General features: G+C 33.2%; 3 protein-coding genes across 3 annotated transcripts; 1 reads left to right on the top strand and 2 right to left on the bottom strand.

The window, feature by feature from the left end:
- Window positions 1-1511: 1511 nt before the first annotated feature.
- LOC148204538 (protein FAR-RED ELONGATED HYPOCOTYL 3-like) lies at window positions 1512-2807 on the top strand. Its single transcript, XM_088112689.1, has one exon. It carries the CDS (start codon window positions 1512-1514, stop codon window positions 2805-2807), a length of 1296 nt encoding a protein of 431 aa, XP_087968815.1.
- Window positions 2808-3315: 508 nt separating this feature from the next.
- On the bottom strand, window positions 3316-6571 carry LOC148204536 (uncharacterized). Its single transcript, XM_088110211.1, has 2 exons — window positions 5771-6571; window positions 3316-3379 (listed from the first exon to the last, which is right to left on the bottom strand). The coding sequence occupies exons 1-2, from the start codon at window positions 6469-6471 to the stop codon at window positions 3316-3318; spliced, it is 765 nt and encodes a 254-aa protein (XP_087966337.1). The 5' UTR covers window positions 6472-6571.
- LOC148204537 (uncharacterized) lies at window positions 4562-5396 on the bottom strand. The gene is made up of 2 exons (XM_088104200.1): window positions 4839-5396; window positions 4562-4747 (listed from the first exon to the last, which is right to left on the bottom strand). The coding sequence occupies exons 1-2, from the start codon at window positions 5394-5396 to the stop codon at window positions 4562-4564; spliced, it is 744 nt and encodes a 247-aa protein (XP_087960326.1).
- Window positions 6572-19538: the final 12967 nt, after the last annotated feature.

Here is a 19538-nt window from a genome sequence, read left to right as displayed (position 1 = left end):
AAGCATCCATTAGGCATTCAATTTCAAGTTTAGATTCTAAATCTCAACATCTCAAGAAATACAAATCAAACAAATATATGTCATAAAATTAGGATTCTACAAATTAAGAAAATAAAGAAGAAATGGAAAAAAATGCAAGCTTTCTCCCAAATTTTTGACAATTGCTTCATCGTCCCCAAAGTTGACAAGATGGAACACACTATACACTTTCCAAATACTACATTATTTTTTTTAATAAAATAAATATTGAATTGGAAAAAAAAATTAAGAGCACATTAAATAAACTTATAAATATTAAAAAAACTATTAAACCAAATTATTTTTAAAGATGCGCAATACCCGTCCAAGGTGAAAGCATATTCACCACTGATCTCAAATACTTAAGAAACACGCAATAATATAATAAAAACGAGTGAATCTTCCTACACCTCCCTCACCTCATCCTGCACCCCCAAATTTACCTATTTACCCTTCATTTAATAAAAAGTCAAAACGGTAATTAATAAATTAAATTTTTTTAACCCCCAACCATTTTTCTAACTCCCAACCACAAGCACAAAAATATTCCTTCTTTATAAACCCTGAGGTCCCTTAGGTGCACTGTTCTTGGTTTTGCACTGTGCCAGCAAGTAATTTTTGGTTTACTACATTGTAATTGGATTGAATTGTAAGATTTGGAGATACATCGTCACGGCAGGAGGAAGAGGAACAACGCCGGCGAAGGTACGCAACCGCACTTCGAGGTGCGGAAAGACTCAGCCGCACTTCGAAGTGCGTTTTTTATTATGGGGCCGCACTTTGAAGTGCGGTTTGTGATATCTTTTTTTTTTTATTTTGCATGCTTTTGTTTAATTTTTTCTTGTTTTGTTTGTTTGATGCAATTTTTTTATTTAATGTTTTTTTAATTATATTAGTACAATGCTGGGGTGGTGGTCATAGTGCTGGGTTTTGGGAGATTTATATGCTGTGAGCGAGAGAGGAAGAAAACAGTGTGAGGTTTGGGTAGTGGAATCTGGTAACCGCACTTGGAGGTGCGGAAAGCAGTGGCCGCACTTCGAAGTGCGTTTTTCATTTTGTAGCCGCACTTTGAAGTGCGGTTAATGATATGTAATTTTAATTTTTTTTTATGCATGGTTTTTTTTTTGTTTAATTTTTTTTTCTTTATTTTATTTCATGCATGTTTTTTTATTTAATGATTTTGTAGTTAAATTCCTGCAATCCTTTTTTTTACATGTTTTTTTATCTCTTTTTTTTATGTTTTTTTTATTATGTTATTATTTTTAATTTAAATTAATTGTTTTATGTTATGATTATTTATTTTAAATTTTTTTTTCATGGATTATGGTTAGTCATTACGGAGTGATTAGGGAGTGTATTTAGGTTATATGAATTTTTAATAATATTTAGGTTATATGAATTTTTTATTAGGGAGTGTTTTTGAATTTTTTATTTGTAATTTAATAAATCTTTAAATTTTAATATTTATTGTAGGTCATATTTAATTATATGAGATGGATAACTATCCATATTTGGATTCTGAAATAAATTCTGATTTTATATCGGAGTTTTCTTATTCTTTAAAAGAAGTGGGTGAGGGTGATTATTCAGATCAATTTTTCACTGATAAAATATTCCCAACACTCGCCGATTTAATTCAATGGGTTCGAAAGATTGCATTTGATCTTGGATTTGTTGTCGTCACTATAAGATCTGACACAACAACTGGTGAAGCTGGTAGAAAGACATTTATTTTGTTAGGCTGTGAAAGAAGCGGGAAGTATAGGAAGTATAAGGCAGATGTTCAACCTAGTTTCTCTGGCACAAGAAAATGTGAGTGTCCATTTAGGTTGAGGGGTAAACCTAAAGGAGATGGTTGGGTGTTGAAGGTTATGTGCGGCTATCACAACCATGAATTAGCAGAGACTTTGGTCGGTCATCCTTTCGCGGGTAGGTTAAATGCGGCTGAACAATCAATTCTTGTGGACATGACTAATAGTCAAGTAAAGCCGTCAAATATTCTTTTGACTCTGAAAGAACATAATGAAGATAACGTGACAACGATAAAGCAAATATATAATGCGAGGTACACGTACAAACGATCTTTGAGAGGGTCTAGAACGGAAATGCAGCAGTTGATGATGTTGTTAGATAGAGACAAATACATCCAGAGAAGTAGATGTTTGGACGATTCTGACGTGGTAAGTGACTTGTTTTGGACACATCCCGATTCAGTGCACTTAGTCAATTCTTATAATATTGTTTTCTTAATGGATACGACGTACAAGACGAACAAATATCGACTTCCGTTGCTCGAGATTGTGGGAGTCACATCAACTTGTTTGACATTCACAGCCGCCTTTGCATTACTTTCAAGTGAACGCCAAAGTAATTTCACTTGGGCATTGGAAAGGTTCAAAGGATTATTATTGACATCAGAGGGCGGTCCACGCGTTATTATCACTGACAAAGACCTTGCTTTGATAAATGCAATTAATAATGTCTTTCCAGAGACTTATCAGATGTTATGTACATTCCACATTGCGAAAAATGTTAGAGCCAAATGCAAGATGTTAGTGGATAAGGTTGAGTCAGTGGATGTGTTGATGGAAGTGTGGCAGAATGTCATGGATTGTGACGACCAGTCTATGTTTAGTGCTTATGTTCATCGTCTTGAGTATGCCTCTTCTGCATGGCCTCTATTTTTTTATTATGTCAACCGCACTTGGATAATTCCGTACAAGACATACTTTGTCAAGGCGTGGACGAACAAAGTTATGCATCTAGGCAACACTACAACAAACAGGTAATTTTTATTTTCATCGGCTTTTGTACTTATGTATTTCACATTTGTGTGTAATGTATTAATGTGATATGTGACAGGGTTGAGTCTGCGCACTGGAACCTGAAGAGATTATTGGGATCTAGTATGGGAGACCTATGCTCGTGTTGGGATGCCATGCATAACGTCATAGTCCTACAACATAACAAGATCAAGGCGTCCTTTGAAAAAAGTTTGAACGTAATAAGTGATGCTTACAAAGGTTTAATATATAGAAGACTTGTTGGGCGTGTTTCACGATACGCTTTAGGACTTATTGCTGATGAAATTGAGCGAGTCAATAAAATAGGTATGGACAGTGGTCGTTGTGGATGCATTTTGAGCTCAACATACGGCCTACCATGTGCTTGTGTATTAGCACGATATCAACCTGGAATAATTCCACTTGGTGAAATTCATGTTATGTGGACCCGTTTAAGCATTTCAGGTATTGTTTCTAATGAATCGCTTCTAGAGTTTAGCATTGACCGTGAAGTTCAATTGGTACAAGAAAGATTCAACAAGGTTGACATCGGTGAAAAGGTCAACATAAAGCAGAAGATGATCGAAATTGCTTGCCCAGAGATGACGTCTATGGTTGCTCCTACGCATAAAGTGAAAACAAAGGGTGCACAAAAGTCTAAAGATGCACGGCATGAGAGGTCTACGAAACATGACCCATCATATTTTGAGCACGTCGACACTTTACATTCGATGACAGAGTCTTCATCACGAAAAACCAAAGTGAAATCGAAGGCCAAAGAAGAAACGCGAAGGACAATACCAATGTTAAATCAATTTCATCCGATTTGTCATCCATTCATTGTAGATGTTGTTGATGTTGTTGCTGATGGTCATTGTGGTTATCGATGTATTGCTGCTATGTTGGGCCTAGGTGAAGAGGCATGGCCCATTATCCGACATGACCTCTACCAAGAATTAACTCAATGGCGTGATGAATACGCACAATTAGTAGGAAGCTACGATCGATTGGAAGAACTACGACAATCATTGATTGTTCATGATCGATCACAGGTATTGCTTATTTACCTTATAAACATGTAATATATTTATATTTTTGTAATTCTTTTCATAAATATTTCTTAATGACCTACATGTATTAAGGTTAATGCTAAGAAGTGGATGACCATTCCTGACATTGGTTATGCAATTGCAAATCGATACAATGTCATCTTAGTATGTTTGTCATATGTTCAGAGTTTTACCATATTTCCACTACGAACTTCACCGCCTACAGATGTCACACAACATCGGATGTTAAGCATTGGATTTGTTAATGGATGTCATTTCGTACAGGTAAACCTCCATATCACAAGTGAAGCATTACCCATTGGATGTTATGATTTACTTACGAATATTAATTTTTCAGGTTCAATTACAACAGGATTGTCCCTTACCCATGGTGGACATAATTTCGTCAAACTATTGTTACCCACAAGCACGAGCATGGTCTACATTTTATACACACAGGATGCAATCATTTGTGAATTTAATGACAGTTAATACGACTTATGTAGATCTTACAGAAGACTGAAATTAAGTTTGTTATGTAGACTTCTTTTGCAGTTCTAAAGACTTTTGTTATGTAGACTTGTCGTTATATAATTTCATTAAACAAACACGATTCATAGAAGATGTTAAATATATTAAAATTAGTCAAACTATTAAATAACCGGTACATAAATAACCATTAAAAAAACAATCATATATAACAATGTTCTTTCAAGAAAATGATGCACGTCCACGCACATGACGACCACCTCTTCTAGTACTAGACTCATACTCTTCAACAGACCTACGAGCTACCTGTAGTGTCTCAGTAGTACGTTGATAAGCTACAGTGCCCTCTGTGACATCTCGACAGGTTAACATGCCCTGCAACATCCTGATCACACGCCTCATACCCCCCTAAAATGAAGATAACCAAAAAAAATTATTTAAGTAAACAAGAACCAACGATAATGAAAAAAAATCAAAATCAATTAGTTTCAAGACATACCAACAATCCTAGCTCAGCTGACCGTCTACGACGAACTGAAGGCACCAACCTCTCATCTGGAATGTCTCGCCTCATGCGCGGTGCAAGACTAGGTCGTTCATCGTCGTTGCCTGGAGTGATGTACGGGTGCGACACCCGCCTAAACCACGTTATGTATCCATCAACACACGCATGTGGCTGATCAGCTTCAATGACACTAGTAATGGCATGCTCTGCATACCGCAACCAATTTAGATCAATCGTAGGAATGTCTGGCATCAGAAGACTATCAGGTGACTGTGGTATGTTCTGTTGAAAACCAAATTGACGCAACACGCGTTCAGGTAGATGTCGATGAATCATGTCACCTAATCGGATCCATCCCGAGTACATAATTATGGCAATCAATGGACATGTACGTCTGTGCGAAAGGTATGGATTCCAGATAACTACATCATAAGTGAGGGCATCTAGAAATGTTCGGCCCTCTGTCAAACTCCAACCCACCCTCGGGGGTATGTATCGTGAAGCATGTGGATCAAGTTCTATGTACCTCTCAGACACTTGCCTCCTTCCCATTGTAGGAAAGTGCTCATATATCCAACTCTACAAAAAAACATTACTTCAATCGTGGGTTTCATTGTCAAACAATATTAAAATAAACTTAGAAGATGGTAATGTACCTGTAGAAGAGTGGAATACCCAGCTATTTGTCTGATCTCATAGAAGCTAGCATCTCCTAGCTGCTCATATGTATGTGCAAGTGCTGCTGCTCCCCAAGCATATCTCGAACAAGCATTCAAGTCTCGCAAGAGAAGGAGATACGATACCAAATTAGAGTCGCACTCTTATTCGTAAAAATTGTGCATCCAAGCAGATGCAACAAGTACGCCCGAGCAGCACACTCCCAACGCTCCTGCTGGATGCACTCCTGGTAGACCTCGCGTAGCCAGCTGAGCCTAACTTTTGGACCACGTGACTGTTTCATCTCAGCTGAAGCTTTATCGTGGTCCACACCAAGCAGCTCCATGATATGAGATCGAGCCTCATCATACTCTAACTCCTCAACCTCACAAAATTGTCCCATGATGGGTAAGTGGAGCAAATTCATAACGTCATCTAATGTGACAGTCATCTCACCTATCGGTAGGTGGAAAGTATTAGTCTCTATGTGCCACCTCTCCGAAAGGGCAACGATCAATCCATGATCGGCATACTCGTATGAGAGGTTTACTAAACAACCCAACCCCGACATGGAGATATAAGGCTCAATGGCCTCATGATACATTCCAAAATGCTTCAATTTTTTGCCATGGGTGACAACCTTTATCCCCCTTCGATCCTGAATACAAACATAATTATATAAAAAAAATGTAACATTTATTAAACAATTAAAATTTAGATTGATGACTAACACGGCCTTGCCATATGGCAAATGCAACATGCTGGGTATAGTGAGTAAGTAAGGAGGTGTCATGTGGACCTCCTGGGAATCCATCATCTTCAGCTTCGTCTTCATCTTCATCTTCACCTTCACCTTCATGTTCTTCTTGACTACAGTCATGCTGCTGCTGAATATCCTCCTCTTCAACGTAATCATCGTGACTATGTCCATGCTGTAATAACTCTTCCTGCTCCTCATTATCATGCTCATGAATAACGTCCACGCGATATTCTTCTACTCATCTTCTACGAGCAGATGCCGTAGGTCGTCTTCTTTCATCTGATGGCTCACTATGAGAGGATGAAGCCTCACCATGATATCCACCTCTAGTTTTAACCATATCTATTAACCAATTATATTATTAACATATTATATACAAAAAAATAATTAATAATGTAATAAAAATATTCAAACAAATAAAAAATAATATAAAAATCTAAAAAAATTACATATATAATAATTAAATTATTACAAAAAATTCCAAATTAATAATTATTATTTATTTCAATAAACAATTTAATTATTATTTTAATTTAAAAAAAATTAAAAAAATTAAAAAAATTAAATAAAATTAAATATACGAAAATAAGAGAGTCACCACATAAATACTTTATATTTCTATATTATTTTGATACCTAGTATAAAAAAAATCTTTTTAACTAGTATAAAAAGCCCATTTTACATTAGTATCTACTGGTTCACATTAGTATCTACTACATTAGTATCTACTACATTAGTATCTACTGTGTATAGTGTCAGTAACCATTTTAAGTTAGTATCTACTAGTATAAAAAAATCATTTTACATTAGTATCTACTGGGTATAGTGTAAATAAAAAACACTTCAATAAGAAAACATTTCAAAAAAAATATAAACAATTCAAAAAAAATATCATAACCAATATATATCGCAACAAGACGAACAGATCAAAAGATTTTTTCAACCACAGATTCAATTCAAATTCAAATGAAGAAACAGTCAAATTCAAATGAAGAAACAGTGTCAAACTGGAGATCACATATATTATCTATATTTAATTAAAAAAACTAAGTCTGAAAACGCCATTTTTTAAATCCGCTCTCTGTTTTCTCCTTGCCGCGGATCGAAGTCCGGTTCTGTGCTCCGGTTATACGTTTGCCGCAGATCGAACTGCGGTTTCTGCTGACCGCAGTTCGAACTGCGGTTTCTGCTGACCGCAGTTCGAACTGCGTTAATCCTTGCCGCACTTCCAACTGCGGCTCTGATCCTTTCCGCACTTCCAACTGCGGCGTGCACCTCTAGCGACCTCCGATCCGATCACGACCCACGAACCCAATCACGACCCACGAACCCAACCAAGCACATAACAGGAAACAAATATATTACATGATGGAAGCTACTAACCTGGACGCCAGCGAGGAACGCGAGCAAAGCAGCGTCGGATGCCAGAGACAGAGGACGGAGAGAAAAAGAGGGAGTAAGGAGGGGGTGTAGGTCTAGGGTTTTACTGAGATGCGGCAGGGGAAGAAGAAGATGAGTTAAAGTGTTAGGGTTTCAAATTTTATTAACCTTTTTAAACAATTTTTTTCTCTCTCCTCGTTGACTGTGAAAGGACATACTTGGAATTATAATTTTTTTTGGAAGTGCAGGATGAGGGTAGTAAGGTGCAGGGAGAATGACTCTAATAAAAACACGGTAAAAGCGTAAAATGAAGTAAGCCAGGCACGACATTTTAAGGGATAAAATAAAATAGAAAAATAATATTAGAAGAGAAAAAATAAAAATAAAGAAGGGTACCGCGCCTACAACACTGTATTATAAACCTCATAATTTTGTAAGTCTTAGGTGTCAGTTGTCATTTTCTAGCAACGATGACTAAACGGTGCTTCATATGGCTGGCAGACAGAAAGATTTAATTTTCCTACTTTTTCTCTCTCTTTTTCTTTTTGAAAAAACAAAAAAAAAAACAAAAGAGGACAAAAAGTGTCGTATTTGATTTATTGTGTACCTCCGAAAAGAATTTCGACGAGTCCCAAGGATTCTGTGATTTTTAAAGGATACCTATTGTATGTGTCCACCATTGATGAGAAATACAAAACGCAAGAATGAATGGTGTTGGATGGAGCCAAATTGCACATTGTCGTTGTTTCTACTATCCATATTTTACGTATTTTATATTTTCTAATATTTAAATATTTTACTGATATGTTAAGTATGTAATCATATAAGAAAGATAACCCTGTTAAAGTAAAACCATGGATTACTAAAAATAAGAGAATACGATATGACTGATTAATCGAGCAAATTTTTAATAGTAAATCAAATCTAACAACTATTATTATATGAAGTATTTGTGATGTATATGTCTGGAAGTCAAGATTTGAATAAAATCACTTTATTTAAATATATGGTATAAAACAAAAAAGGTTGTAAAATTTGACGAATTCGCTTTAAGACAGATACAGCGTAGTTTATAAATTTTAGCCCAACTGAGTAACAAGTGGACTTATGAATGGACCCATCCATGGGCCCACGATAGCCCGTTTTAGATACGCCATGACGTTGAAGATGTGTAAGTTATTAAATTTTCAATAAATTTTACTTTTATAATTAAACTCCCTCGTCATCCTAATTTTGATTATTTTTATAGGTTAAGCAAGATCTCACAATGAACTAGTCAAAAGAATCCTGTATTATTTTTTGTTGAAATTTTCAGATATTTGAAATATTTGTTACTTCTTTTGTTTTTTTACTTAACACTCCTACCAAGAAAAGTCCTTAAAAAATAAGTGTTTTTTTATTCTTGCATGTTTGCATACGTATGCAGACAAATGTGAATGTTTGTATTCTTTTGTTGTTGTTTATTTTAATTATAGACTTAACTCTTTAGAAAATTCTGCATTAACTTGAGAAGATATTAATTTTAACATTGAAAAAAAAATGTAAATGATATGAACGAAATGAAACAATATTAGTGATTTTATTGAACTATTCAAGGTATGACGAAATAAAATACAATCAAATAAAATATATTTATGTTATTAGTTATTCTACGTGCTTCTTTTATATTATCTGTTTTTTAGTATGTAGGAGAAAATCATTAATAAATGTATATTTATAATTTTATCAAATTCTAAGAAAATTAAATAGATATTCTATTTAATCACCTATTAATTTTATTTCACTTTTTCCAACCTCGTTTACTGTATATTTAAATATTGAAAATTAATTTCAATTTTCCTTATAAGATAAATTTAATACTTTGTGCATTTATCACTATATATTAAGAAGAATAAATGTTAATTAAAATAAATGAAATCTTAAAAGTAGTATAGATAACAAAAGTTGTATTGATACGTTAAATACCTCATTTAAATTTAAAATAAAGTTAAATGATATGATATCATGTATGTGGGTATAAAGTTTAAATTAAAATTTTACCGTATTTATAAATGATCGGACGAACACTTTTAACTTCTTGATACCTTAGTTTTTTAAGTCACTCTTATTTTTCTTTTATTCGATATTAAATGAAGTAATTAGTATAATCAATTATTTTACCAGAACCTCCTATTTATATTATTTTTAATGAAATTTTACTTAATATCAATTTAATTATTATTCAATTATGTTTTAATATAATTATTTAATTGTTTTGTGTTAAAATGTTTTTGCAAATTAATGCATCAGATTGATCAATATAAGGATCTACCTCAGCGATCAACTTATTAATGGATTCACAATCATTAAATATTATATATATATATATATATATATATATATATATATATATATATATATATATATATATATATATATCGATTAATTGAATCTATGTCGTTATTGATCGTTAAAGTTCTCTTATATTACGTTGTAAAACTATTAAAATCAAATATAATAATTTTCTTATAATAATAATCTATCCTAACTTTAGCTATTATTTAAACATATTTTTTGTATACTGACTATCATATAAACAATATAAATTGAGAAAAGAAAACTCAACCAAAACTTCACGTAAATTTGAAAAAAAAAATTGAAACTTTAAAAATGGAACATCTTAAAAAAGTAAAATCCTGTCTAAACATAAACTGGACCTTAATTTAATCACTTTACATAGTTGTAAAAAAAAATTGACTGGACCGAAAAGTGATATAAGATTTAATTATAAAAAACACATCATACTAACCGAAACCCAAACCAATTATAATGAATGAATCTTTTTCATTAAATGTCAAATAGTCCATCATATATCTGTACTAATGATGACTAATCCTCATTAATTTAGTGGTGGGGGATCTTATTGACAAATCAATGGCTTCTGTGGCGGACCCCAAGGAAGAACTACCGCAATTAAATGAATATTTAGTCCTTAATCAAGCTACAACTACAAATTGTGTACATAACGTAGAGCTTACCGGTTTGAAAAGATATGGTTAGAAACTTTAACACAGTTGATGTAACATTAAGGATATATTTGGCGAAACTCAAAAGTTTTACGTTGTCAAGAAATTGAGTTAAGAATAATTTATACACAATTACGTCGAGTTTTCAAATAGATAACATTATTATGCAATGATTAATTCTAATCGTTATTATAGGATGAGAACTGATCGATTCGATATGATTGTGTGTTTAGTCAAATGGACCAAACAGTCAAGGTATGAAAAAAGATTTCGCAGCCGATTAGTCACAATAGCAGTTGAACAGAATTAAAACGTAATCAATACGGTAACTGTTATTGATGAGTGGTTAAAGTTGACATTAATGACTATAATAAAGTAAATTAATTTGTCAGATTTTTTCAAACTTTCTAAATAAATGTTTAATTGTAAGGTTAACGACATTTTTTCACAATTAAATTACTTTACACCTAAAAAGAAAAATTATGACTGTCTTATGTAGGTCAACTCTTTTAAACTGATTGGTACCTATAGCATAGTGGAAGTAAACGTTTGTCTAGACAGAAGTTCACAGGAGAAACACTAACCATGTTTTCTTAACAAAGCTCGTATAAAAACATAATATATGTATTAAATTCGAAAATAATTGGTGAATGAGTGCTAAATTTAGAAGCGACAAGGTCATGGAGCATCGTTTTATAGGATAGTGGCGGCGCGTAAGTTGCAATATTGTAACAATGGCGTAAATATAAATAAAGTTAACTAATTTCATTTTTAAACCTCACTTATTGTAGATAAATTACGTCAGCTAGTAAGTGACATATATGTAGATATAAAAGTCATAACAAAATACCATTCTTTTAAGTGTTTTAGTTTCGTTTTCCAATTCGAAATGTCAGACAAAAAATATATGTCTACGTAAGAACAAATGCAGAATTAAGATTTTCTAAAAATATTAATTATATTTTAACTAATTCAAACCCAATAAACAAATAATAAAACAAAAAAAAACATATTGATTATATTTAGCCATTTCTAACAAGTTTAACCTCCACTAAAATACCCCGTATTATAAAAAAAATTAAAAACGTTAAAAATTACTATATATTTGTTTATTATTGTGATATCCACAATATATCATCACAACATAATGTAGTCAGGTTTTGAAACAAAACTTTTGAAATATATTGACATTTGATTGTTATAAACTTTAATAAATTCTAAACTGCACTTCATGTAGAGACAGAGACAGAAACAACAAAATAATAACTAAAAATATTAAAAATATTTAGTGAAAACTCAATAGAAGAAGCTATGAGTAACACTGATAAAAATTATAACAAGAACTATTATTGAGCTTACCTCAAACGGACAAATTACTGTCTAAAGACAGTAATCGGTTTGTTTAATTAGTGGTTCTCGTTTTTCTTCAAGAACTCTATAAATAGAGTTATCCTCTTTTCATTTCAGTTGTAACAAAGACATAAGACATATACTATTACAGAGAATAAAGAAAGCGTGTATTTTTCTTACCTCCGACAAAGCCTCTGTTCTGAGCATATTTTTCCTTTCGCCAAACGTCCATGACTACATCGTTCTGGAAGGTGCCATTCCACTTCTCTCTCTAGCGCCTGGCAGAGCCCTAAGCTCTTTCTCTCTCTGTTGTCTGGGACGAAGATTGCTTCTCCGTTAGCAATCTTACCCAAGAGATATTTCATCTCTCTTACGGGCCTCCAATTCAATTGGGTCGTCCAATCCTCATATATGTATTGGCCCATATTTTAATATGGTATCAGAGCAGGTTTTAAACCTGCTCTGCTTCCGTTGCCTCTGTTTTCAAGTCTAGCAACAATTCTTGGACTGTTTCTTGATTCTTCCTTGAATTGTTTCCTACTGATATGGAGCACATGGATCAATCTGCTAATCCTACCAGCCCTTTCTACCTGCATCCTGAGGAGAATCCAAGACTTACTCTCATCTCTCAAGTTCTAAATGACAATAATTACTCTTCTTGGAGCAGAAGCATGAGGAGGGCTCTTCTTTCCAAGAACAAAATCAAGTTTATTGATGGGTCAATCAAGAAACCTCAAAGAAGTGAGGTTTTATTCGATGCTTGGGAGAGATGTAATATGATGGTTCTTTCCTTGATGATAAAAACTCTTTCTCCAGAGATTGCAGAAAGTGTAATATATGTTGAAGAAGCAAAAGAACTATGGGAAGAATTGAAAGAAAGATTCTCTAAAGGTGACTATTTTAAAATTTCTGATTTACTCCAAGATATCCATTCGATTAAATAGGGAGAGAGAGGCGTTAGCCAATTCTTCACAGATTTAAAAATTCTTTGGGAAGAATTAGAATCCCTTAGACCTATACCCACTTATACCTGTGATATTTCTTGCAGCTGTGAACTTTCAAAGATTTCTCTGAAGTACAGAGAAATAGAACACGTGATATGCTTCTTAAAAGGGCTGAATGACACATATAATACTGTAAGAACCCAAATTCTTTTGATGGATCTTCTCCCCAACATCAATAGAATTTTCTCCCTCATCATGCAGCAAGAAAGACAGGAGAGACAAGATTTGGGCATTGTCAGCCAGAGTCAAACTGCTGAAACCAAGGTTCTAGCCAGTACTGCTGATAGAAACAATAACGGAGATCTGATCAGAACTGGAAAAGCCAAGGGCGTGGAAATGGACCACGTGGTCAAGGAAGGGGGAGAGGAAGGAACCTTAACTATGGAAAACAATGCTCCTATTGTAATAAAATGAATCATACCGTAGATGAGTGTTATTCCAAACACGGTTACCCCCCTTGGTATAAGAAAATTAACAGAAATCTGGACAGGAAAGGAGACTGGAATTCTGCTAATGCTTGCCAAAGCAATTCAGGTCCAGAGGGTGTTCAATCTGCTCACCAGGTCAGCACCAATGCTGCCTTCAACTCTTTTACCCTTGAGCAGATGCAAAAACTCCTCAAAATGATAGAGAAGGTTGATGAACCCACTCACAAGATCAACCAGGTGCAGAGAGATAGCATAGAGGTCAAACAAGGTATTTCTTCTTGGATTCTTGACACCGGGGCCACAGACCATGTGACCCACGATAAAAGAAACTTTGGTTATTTTCTAACCAAATAACACTATTATCACTGCTGAACATGCAGGGATTGTCCAATTTTCTAAAGTTTTGATTATTTTTAATGTTCTGTATATTCCTGACTTTTGTTTCAATATGATTTCTGTCCAAAGTCTTATCAAAGACTTAAACTACAGTCTAACTTTTTCTTTTGAGATTTGTCAGATAAGGGAGAATTCTACATTGAAGATGATTGGGTATGCTAAACCCTACCAAGGTCTCTATTATCTACAAGCCTTTCCTAATCCGGACCAAAATTTCATTTCAAAGTCTGTTTTCTCTTATGAACATGTTGATGTAAATTTGTGGCACTATAGGTTAGGCCATCCTGGACATAAAACTATAAAACAGATATGTGAAAAGTTTCCTTATGTGCAAATGGGTCCTGATATTGTTTGTGATGCTTGCCACTATGCTAAACAACATAAACTACCTTTTCCTAGAAGTAATTCTTTGACTACTGAATGTTTCGAAATGGTTCATTGTGACATATGGGGCCCTCTTTCAACTTCTTTTGTTCACGGCCATAAGTATTTTCTTACTATAATTGATGACTATAGTAGGCATACTTGGGTCTCTTTAAGGAACAATAAAGGTCAGACAAGGGATTTATTGCAGAATTTTATTGTCAAGATTAAAAATCAATTTGATAAAGTGATTAAAACTATTAGGTCGGACAATGGACCTGAATTTAATTGTGTTAATTTGTATGATTTGTATGACATTGATCACCAAAAGAGTTGTGTTGAGACCCCTGAACAGAACTCTGTTGTGGAAAGAAAACACCAACATATTCTTAATGTGACCCGTAGTCTCCTTTTTCAATCTAATATGCCTAATGCCTATTGGTCCTATGTTGTTAGTCACGTTGTTTACCTGATAAATAGGTTGTCTTCCCCCATTCTTAATAACAAGACTCCTTATGATCTCATTTATAATGTTCCCCCTACCTATTTGAATCTCAAAGTTTTTGGGTGCCTATGCTTTGCTTCTACCCTTGAAAACAGCAGAAATAAGCTTGACCCAAGAGCTAGAAAGGGAGTTTTCCTTGGTTACAAAGGTGGTGTCAAAGGCTACGTTGTTCTTGATATGAACACTAAGGAACTTTTTATAAGCATAAATGTTGTCTTTTATGAAGACATTTTTCCCTACAAAGACCAACGTGACAACAGGGAAGTTACTGACAGAGGAGAAGGTAGAACCACATCTCTTAATGACCTCCTAGGAAGTCACAACCCTATTGATGATGAAAGACCTACGGAGATGGATGCCAATGAGCAAAGAGAGATGCAACAGACTGTCGCTGACAACAATAACAGTGACAGTACTGCTAATGGTGAAGAAAATCATAGCTGCAGGAGATCTAACAGGGTTAGAAGGACTCCAGAATATCTGAATGACTATGTGCATCAAGTTAATCAATCCTTATCTGTGAAAAATAATTTTAAAACCCCTTATCCCATTTCTGATTTATTGTCCTGTGACTCTTTGACAGAAAAACACTTAAAGTATACTATGACCATTACTGCAAATGATGAGCCTCGGTCTTATAATGAAGCCAAAGGCATGTGCGAGTGGGAAGAAGCTATGCAGAGGGAAATCAAGGCCTTGCAAGACAATAACACCCGGTACTTAACACAGCTGCCTCCAGGAAAGAAACCTATTGGTTGTAGATGGGTATACAAAACCAAATACAATGTTGATGGCACTATAGAAAGATACAAGGCCCGCCTGGTGGCAAAAGGATACACACAACAAGAAGGGATAGACTATTTAGACACTTTCTCCCCTGTTGCCAAACTCACTACTGTTAGACTACTTATTGTCCTTGCAGCCTCTAATAATTGGTTTCTACATCAACTTGACGTGGACAATGCTTTTCTACGTGGGGACTTAAATGAAGAAGTTTACATGGAACCACCACCTGGTCTTAATACCCATAAAGAGGGTCAGGTTTGTAGGCTTACTAAGTCACTATATGGACTAAAACAAGCTAGTAGGCAATGGTTTGAAAAATTGTCCTCCTTTCTCATTTCTGTCAACTATATCCAGTCTAAATCTGACCACTCTCTCTTTATAAAAGGGACTTCTACAGATTTTACTGCCTTACTTGTCTATGTAGATGACATCATATTGGCTGGAAACTCCATGACTGAAATCAACAACGTAAAGACTTTATTGCATAACAAATTTCAAATAAAGAACCTAGGAGAACTCAAATACTTCATAGGCTTGGAGGTGGCCAGATCTAAGAAAGGTATTCATCTATGTCAAAGGAAATATGCGCTGGACATCCTTAAGGAAACAGGAATGCTGGGATGCAAACCATCTTCTACCCCATTTTTAAGTGATACAAGCTCATTGTATAGAACAGACAGCTACTTAGATGACCCTGGCTCCTATCGAAGATTGATAAGGAAGTTACTCTATCTCACCAATACCAGACCTGATTTGTGTTTTTCCATTAATCTATTGAGTCAGTTTATGAAATCTCCCACTAACCATCATTATCGGGCTGTGCAACATGTTCTTAGGTACACAAAATCTAAGCCTTCGGAGGGATTGTTCTTTGGAGATGATTCTCCAGTTCATCTAAAAGCTTTTAGTGACTCAGATTGGGCAACGTGTCCAAATACTAGAAGGTCCACTATAGGGTTTTGTGTATTCCTTGGATCATCCCTCATTTCGTGGAAATCCAAGAAGCAAAGCACTGTTTCCAGATCTTCCACCAAGGCGGAATATCGTGCCCTAGCAGCCACTCTATGTGAGATACAGTGGATTCACTATCTCCAACAAGATCTTCAAGTACAGGAAGCTGGAACTCCTGCTCTATATTGTGACAACAAATCAGCGCGACACATAGCTCATAACCAGAGCTTTCACGAAAGGACCAAGCACATAGAGCTTGATTGTCATGTTGTTCGTGAAAAAATACAGGCAAATCTCCTACGACTTCTCCCTGTCCGGTCAGATGAACAGTTGGCCGACATCTTCACCAAATTTCCCCATCGTGTGCGGTTCAAATCCATAGTTCCCAAGCTTGGATTAGTGAGTATACACCATCCAGCTTGAGGGGAGGCTATTGAGCTTACCTCAAACGGACAAATTACTGTCTAAAGACAGTAATCGGTTTGTTTAATTAGTGGTTCCCGTTTTTCCCTAAGAACTCTATAAATAGAGTTCTCCCCCTTTTGATTTCAGTTGTAACAAAGACATAAGACATATACTATTACAGAGAATAAAGAAAGCGTGTATTTTTCTTACCTCCGACAAAGCCTCTGTGCTGAGCGTATTTTTCCTTTCGCCAAACGTCCATGGCTGCATCGTTTTGGAAGGTGCCATTCCACTTCTCTCTCTAGCACCTGGCAGAGCCCTAAGCTCTTTCTCTCTCTGTTGTTTGAGACGAAGATTGCTTCTCCGTTAGCAATCTTACCCAAGAGATATTTCATCTCTCTTACGGGCCTCCAATTCGATTAGGTTGTCCAATCCTCAGATATGCATTGGCCCATATTTTAATAACTATAAACAAAATATTGAAATGTGAAAAAATTCTTACAATGCAAAAAGTAAAATTCATGGATGGGTTAGTCAATAAAATTTTACTATGGTCAAATATGAATTCAAGAAAGAAATTAAAAATATAAACATGTGCATCCAATTAGGCAATATATTAAGTAATAATGTTCTTAAATTTTAAAAAAAAAAGTAAAAATAAAATAGTTATAGGATTAATTTCATTAATCATCTCAAATTCATTAATTCAATTATTAAAGTTAAGAATTATATTTACAAATCTATTGTCAAAATTTATGTGCGATTCTAAAGAAAGATAAACACTAATAAAAAGAAATACATAAACTTTAGAAGTGTTTAAAGTACGTTGAAGAAGATAAATATGAAAATGAGATAAATTTGTTTGTGACAAATAAGGAAGACAAATTAGCTATAATAATAGTTAAATCTATATTTAATATTTGATGTTTGTTTATTAACGTCATTTTTTAACTTTTACATAGTTTTTTAAGGTGTTGCAAAGGTTTGAAAGAAAAGTCAACCATTAAATAATTTTTTTCCAGTATATATAAAAGAAAAAGTTGTTTTGTATAGTAATACAAAGTTTTCATATATTTTTTAATAGATAATTAAGTACACATTTGAGTTGAGTTTTAACAGTTCTCCCATGCGTTTATTGAGAAAAATTAACATTAATGTACAAATAATTTTAAAGAAATCACTAACTATTTTATACTTAAATAAAAATTAAAGAGTAAAAGATTATGTTTAATGTTAATATTAAATGCATGCCAATATTATTTTTTTAATAATATCAGATATATATTTAATTATATAAATTAAAGTTGTGGCATTAAGACTATTTTTTTATATATTGTACGACAAGTTGGAATATATTAATATTTGATATATTAAACTAATCGTTTACTTCTTCTTCTTTTTTTGTCAAACTTAAATTTTTCACCTTTTTTATTATTTTATTTTGATTAAATATGTTTTTTATCACAGTAATATAATAATTTTTAATTTCATTTATACTAAAAATTTTCAATTTGATTCTACCTTTTTTTAAAAAAAAAAATAAGTGAATGTAATTTTTTTCATCAAAATTACTCCAATATCATGTGATATTCATTATTTATGCTAAGTATTACTTTTATTAACAAGTGAATTTTGATAAAATGTTATTCATTGTTCATATCACATAATGTTACCCTTAATTTAAAAATTATACTGTATTTATTTATTTTAGAAAAAAATTTAAATGAAAAGTACTAAAGGTAATAAGATAAAATTAAAAAACTCATATGATTAGAAAAAATCTATTTAATCATTTATTTTTATATGTTGGCACCGAACCCAACATGATTTTTCATGAAGTTGAAAAGGAGTGTACCCATAAGCATTCTGTAATTGGATCTGCGTGAGTAAGTTTTTCTTTTTCTTTATTTTTTAATCACGCTTTGATGTTGATGTATCATCGTCGTCATTTTTTACGAGGTATGCTTTCAATAATAGGCTTCATATCATCCACTCAATTTCACAGTAGAAGCTTATTTCTTCCAATATGTATAAAGTAATTCATTATTAAATGAAAACAACAAATAAATAATAGAAATATGATGCAAAATTTTATAATTAGTTAAATTATTACTTAAAAAATACCACTCTTTAAGGTCTCATGTACATATTGTTAAGGACATCTCCCAAATTTTTTATTATTTTGTTAGCAAAAAAAGAAATACTTTCTTAGCACAATTCTTTTTTAATGACTGGAGATTTCTAAAATGATACATATGCTAAATAGTTACTATAAATACATAATTTAATAAATCAGAATACTTGGATGAATGATGGATTCTTTCATAAAGAGGGAAATGACTATGATGACAAGGTAATTAATTTAGTTTTCATTTATAAATAATTCAGTAAATAGTTTAATATTTTATTTTTATGTATTTATTTTAATTTTTTTAATATTTATAATTTATTTATCTTTAATGAGGTGTACTTTTTTATTAAAAGTTTAGTATGATGTTCTGTCTTTTATATTTCTTTTTTAATAAATTTGTATGTGAATACAAATAATTATTGTGTTTTAAGGTGCCAATATTGATATGTCAAAATTCACATTATTCATTATTTTTTAAATAAAAATTATCTATAAGTTCAACAATCTAACTTTATATATATAGAAAAAAGTTTAAAATTTGTTTTCAACAACTAAACATAAAAACAAATTACA

Source organism: Vigna umbellata, chromosome 1 (genome assembly GCF_029865625.1).
Source record: "Vigna umbellata cultivar VRB3 chromosome 1, Vumbellata_1.0, whole genome shotgun sequence".
Classification (NCBI taxonomy): Eukaryota; Viridiplantae; Streptophyta; class Magnoliopsida; order Fabales; family Fabaceae; genus Vigna; species Vigna umbellata.
The sequence above is the reverse complement of the archived record's forward strand: the minus strand, read 5'-3'. Positions and strand labels throughout refer to the sequence as shown.

Excerpts from the sequence above, each read along its gene's own strand:
- LOC148204538 (XM_088112689.1), top strand. The coding sequence starts at position 1,512 with ATGGATAACTATCCATATTTGGATTCTGAAATAAATTCTGATTTTATA.
- LOC148204537 (XM_088104200.1), bottom strand. The coding sequence starts at position 5,396 with ATGGGAAGGAGGCAAGTGTCTGAGAGGTACATAGAACTTGATCCACAT. Across the intron at positions 4,748-4,838 it reads CAGCTGAGCTAGGATTGTTG|GGGGGTATGAGGCGTGTGAT; the intron begins GTATGTCTTGAA and ends TCTTCATTTTAG.
- LOC148204536 (XM_088110211.1), bottom strand. The coding sequence starts at position 6,471 with ATGAGCATGATAATGAGGAGCAGGAAGAGTTATTACAGCATGGACATA. Across the intron at positions 3,380-5,770 it reads GGTCCAAAAGTTAGGCTCAG|CTTCTGCTTTATGTTGACCT; the intron begins CTGGCTACGCGA and ends AATTTCGATCAT.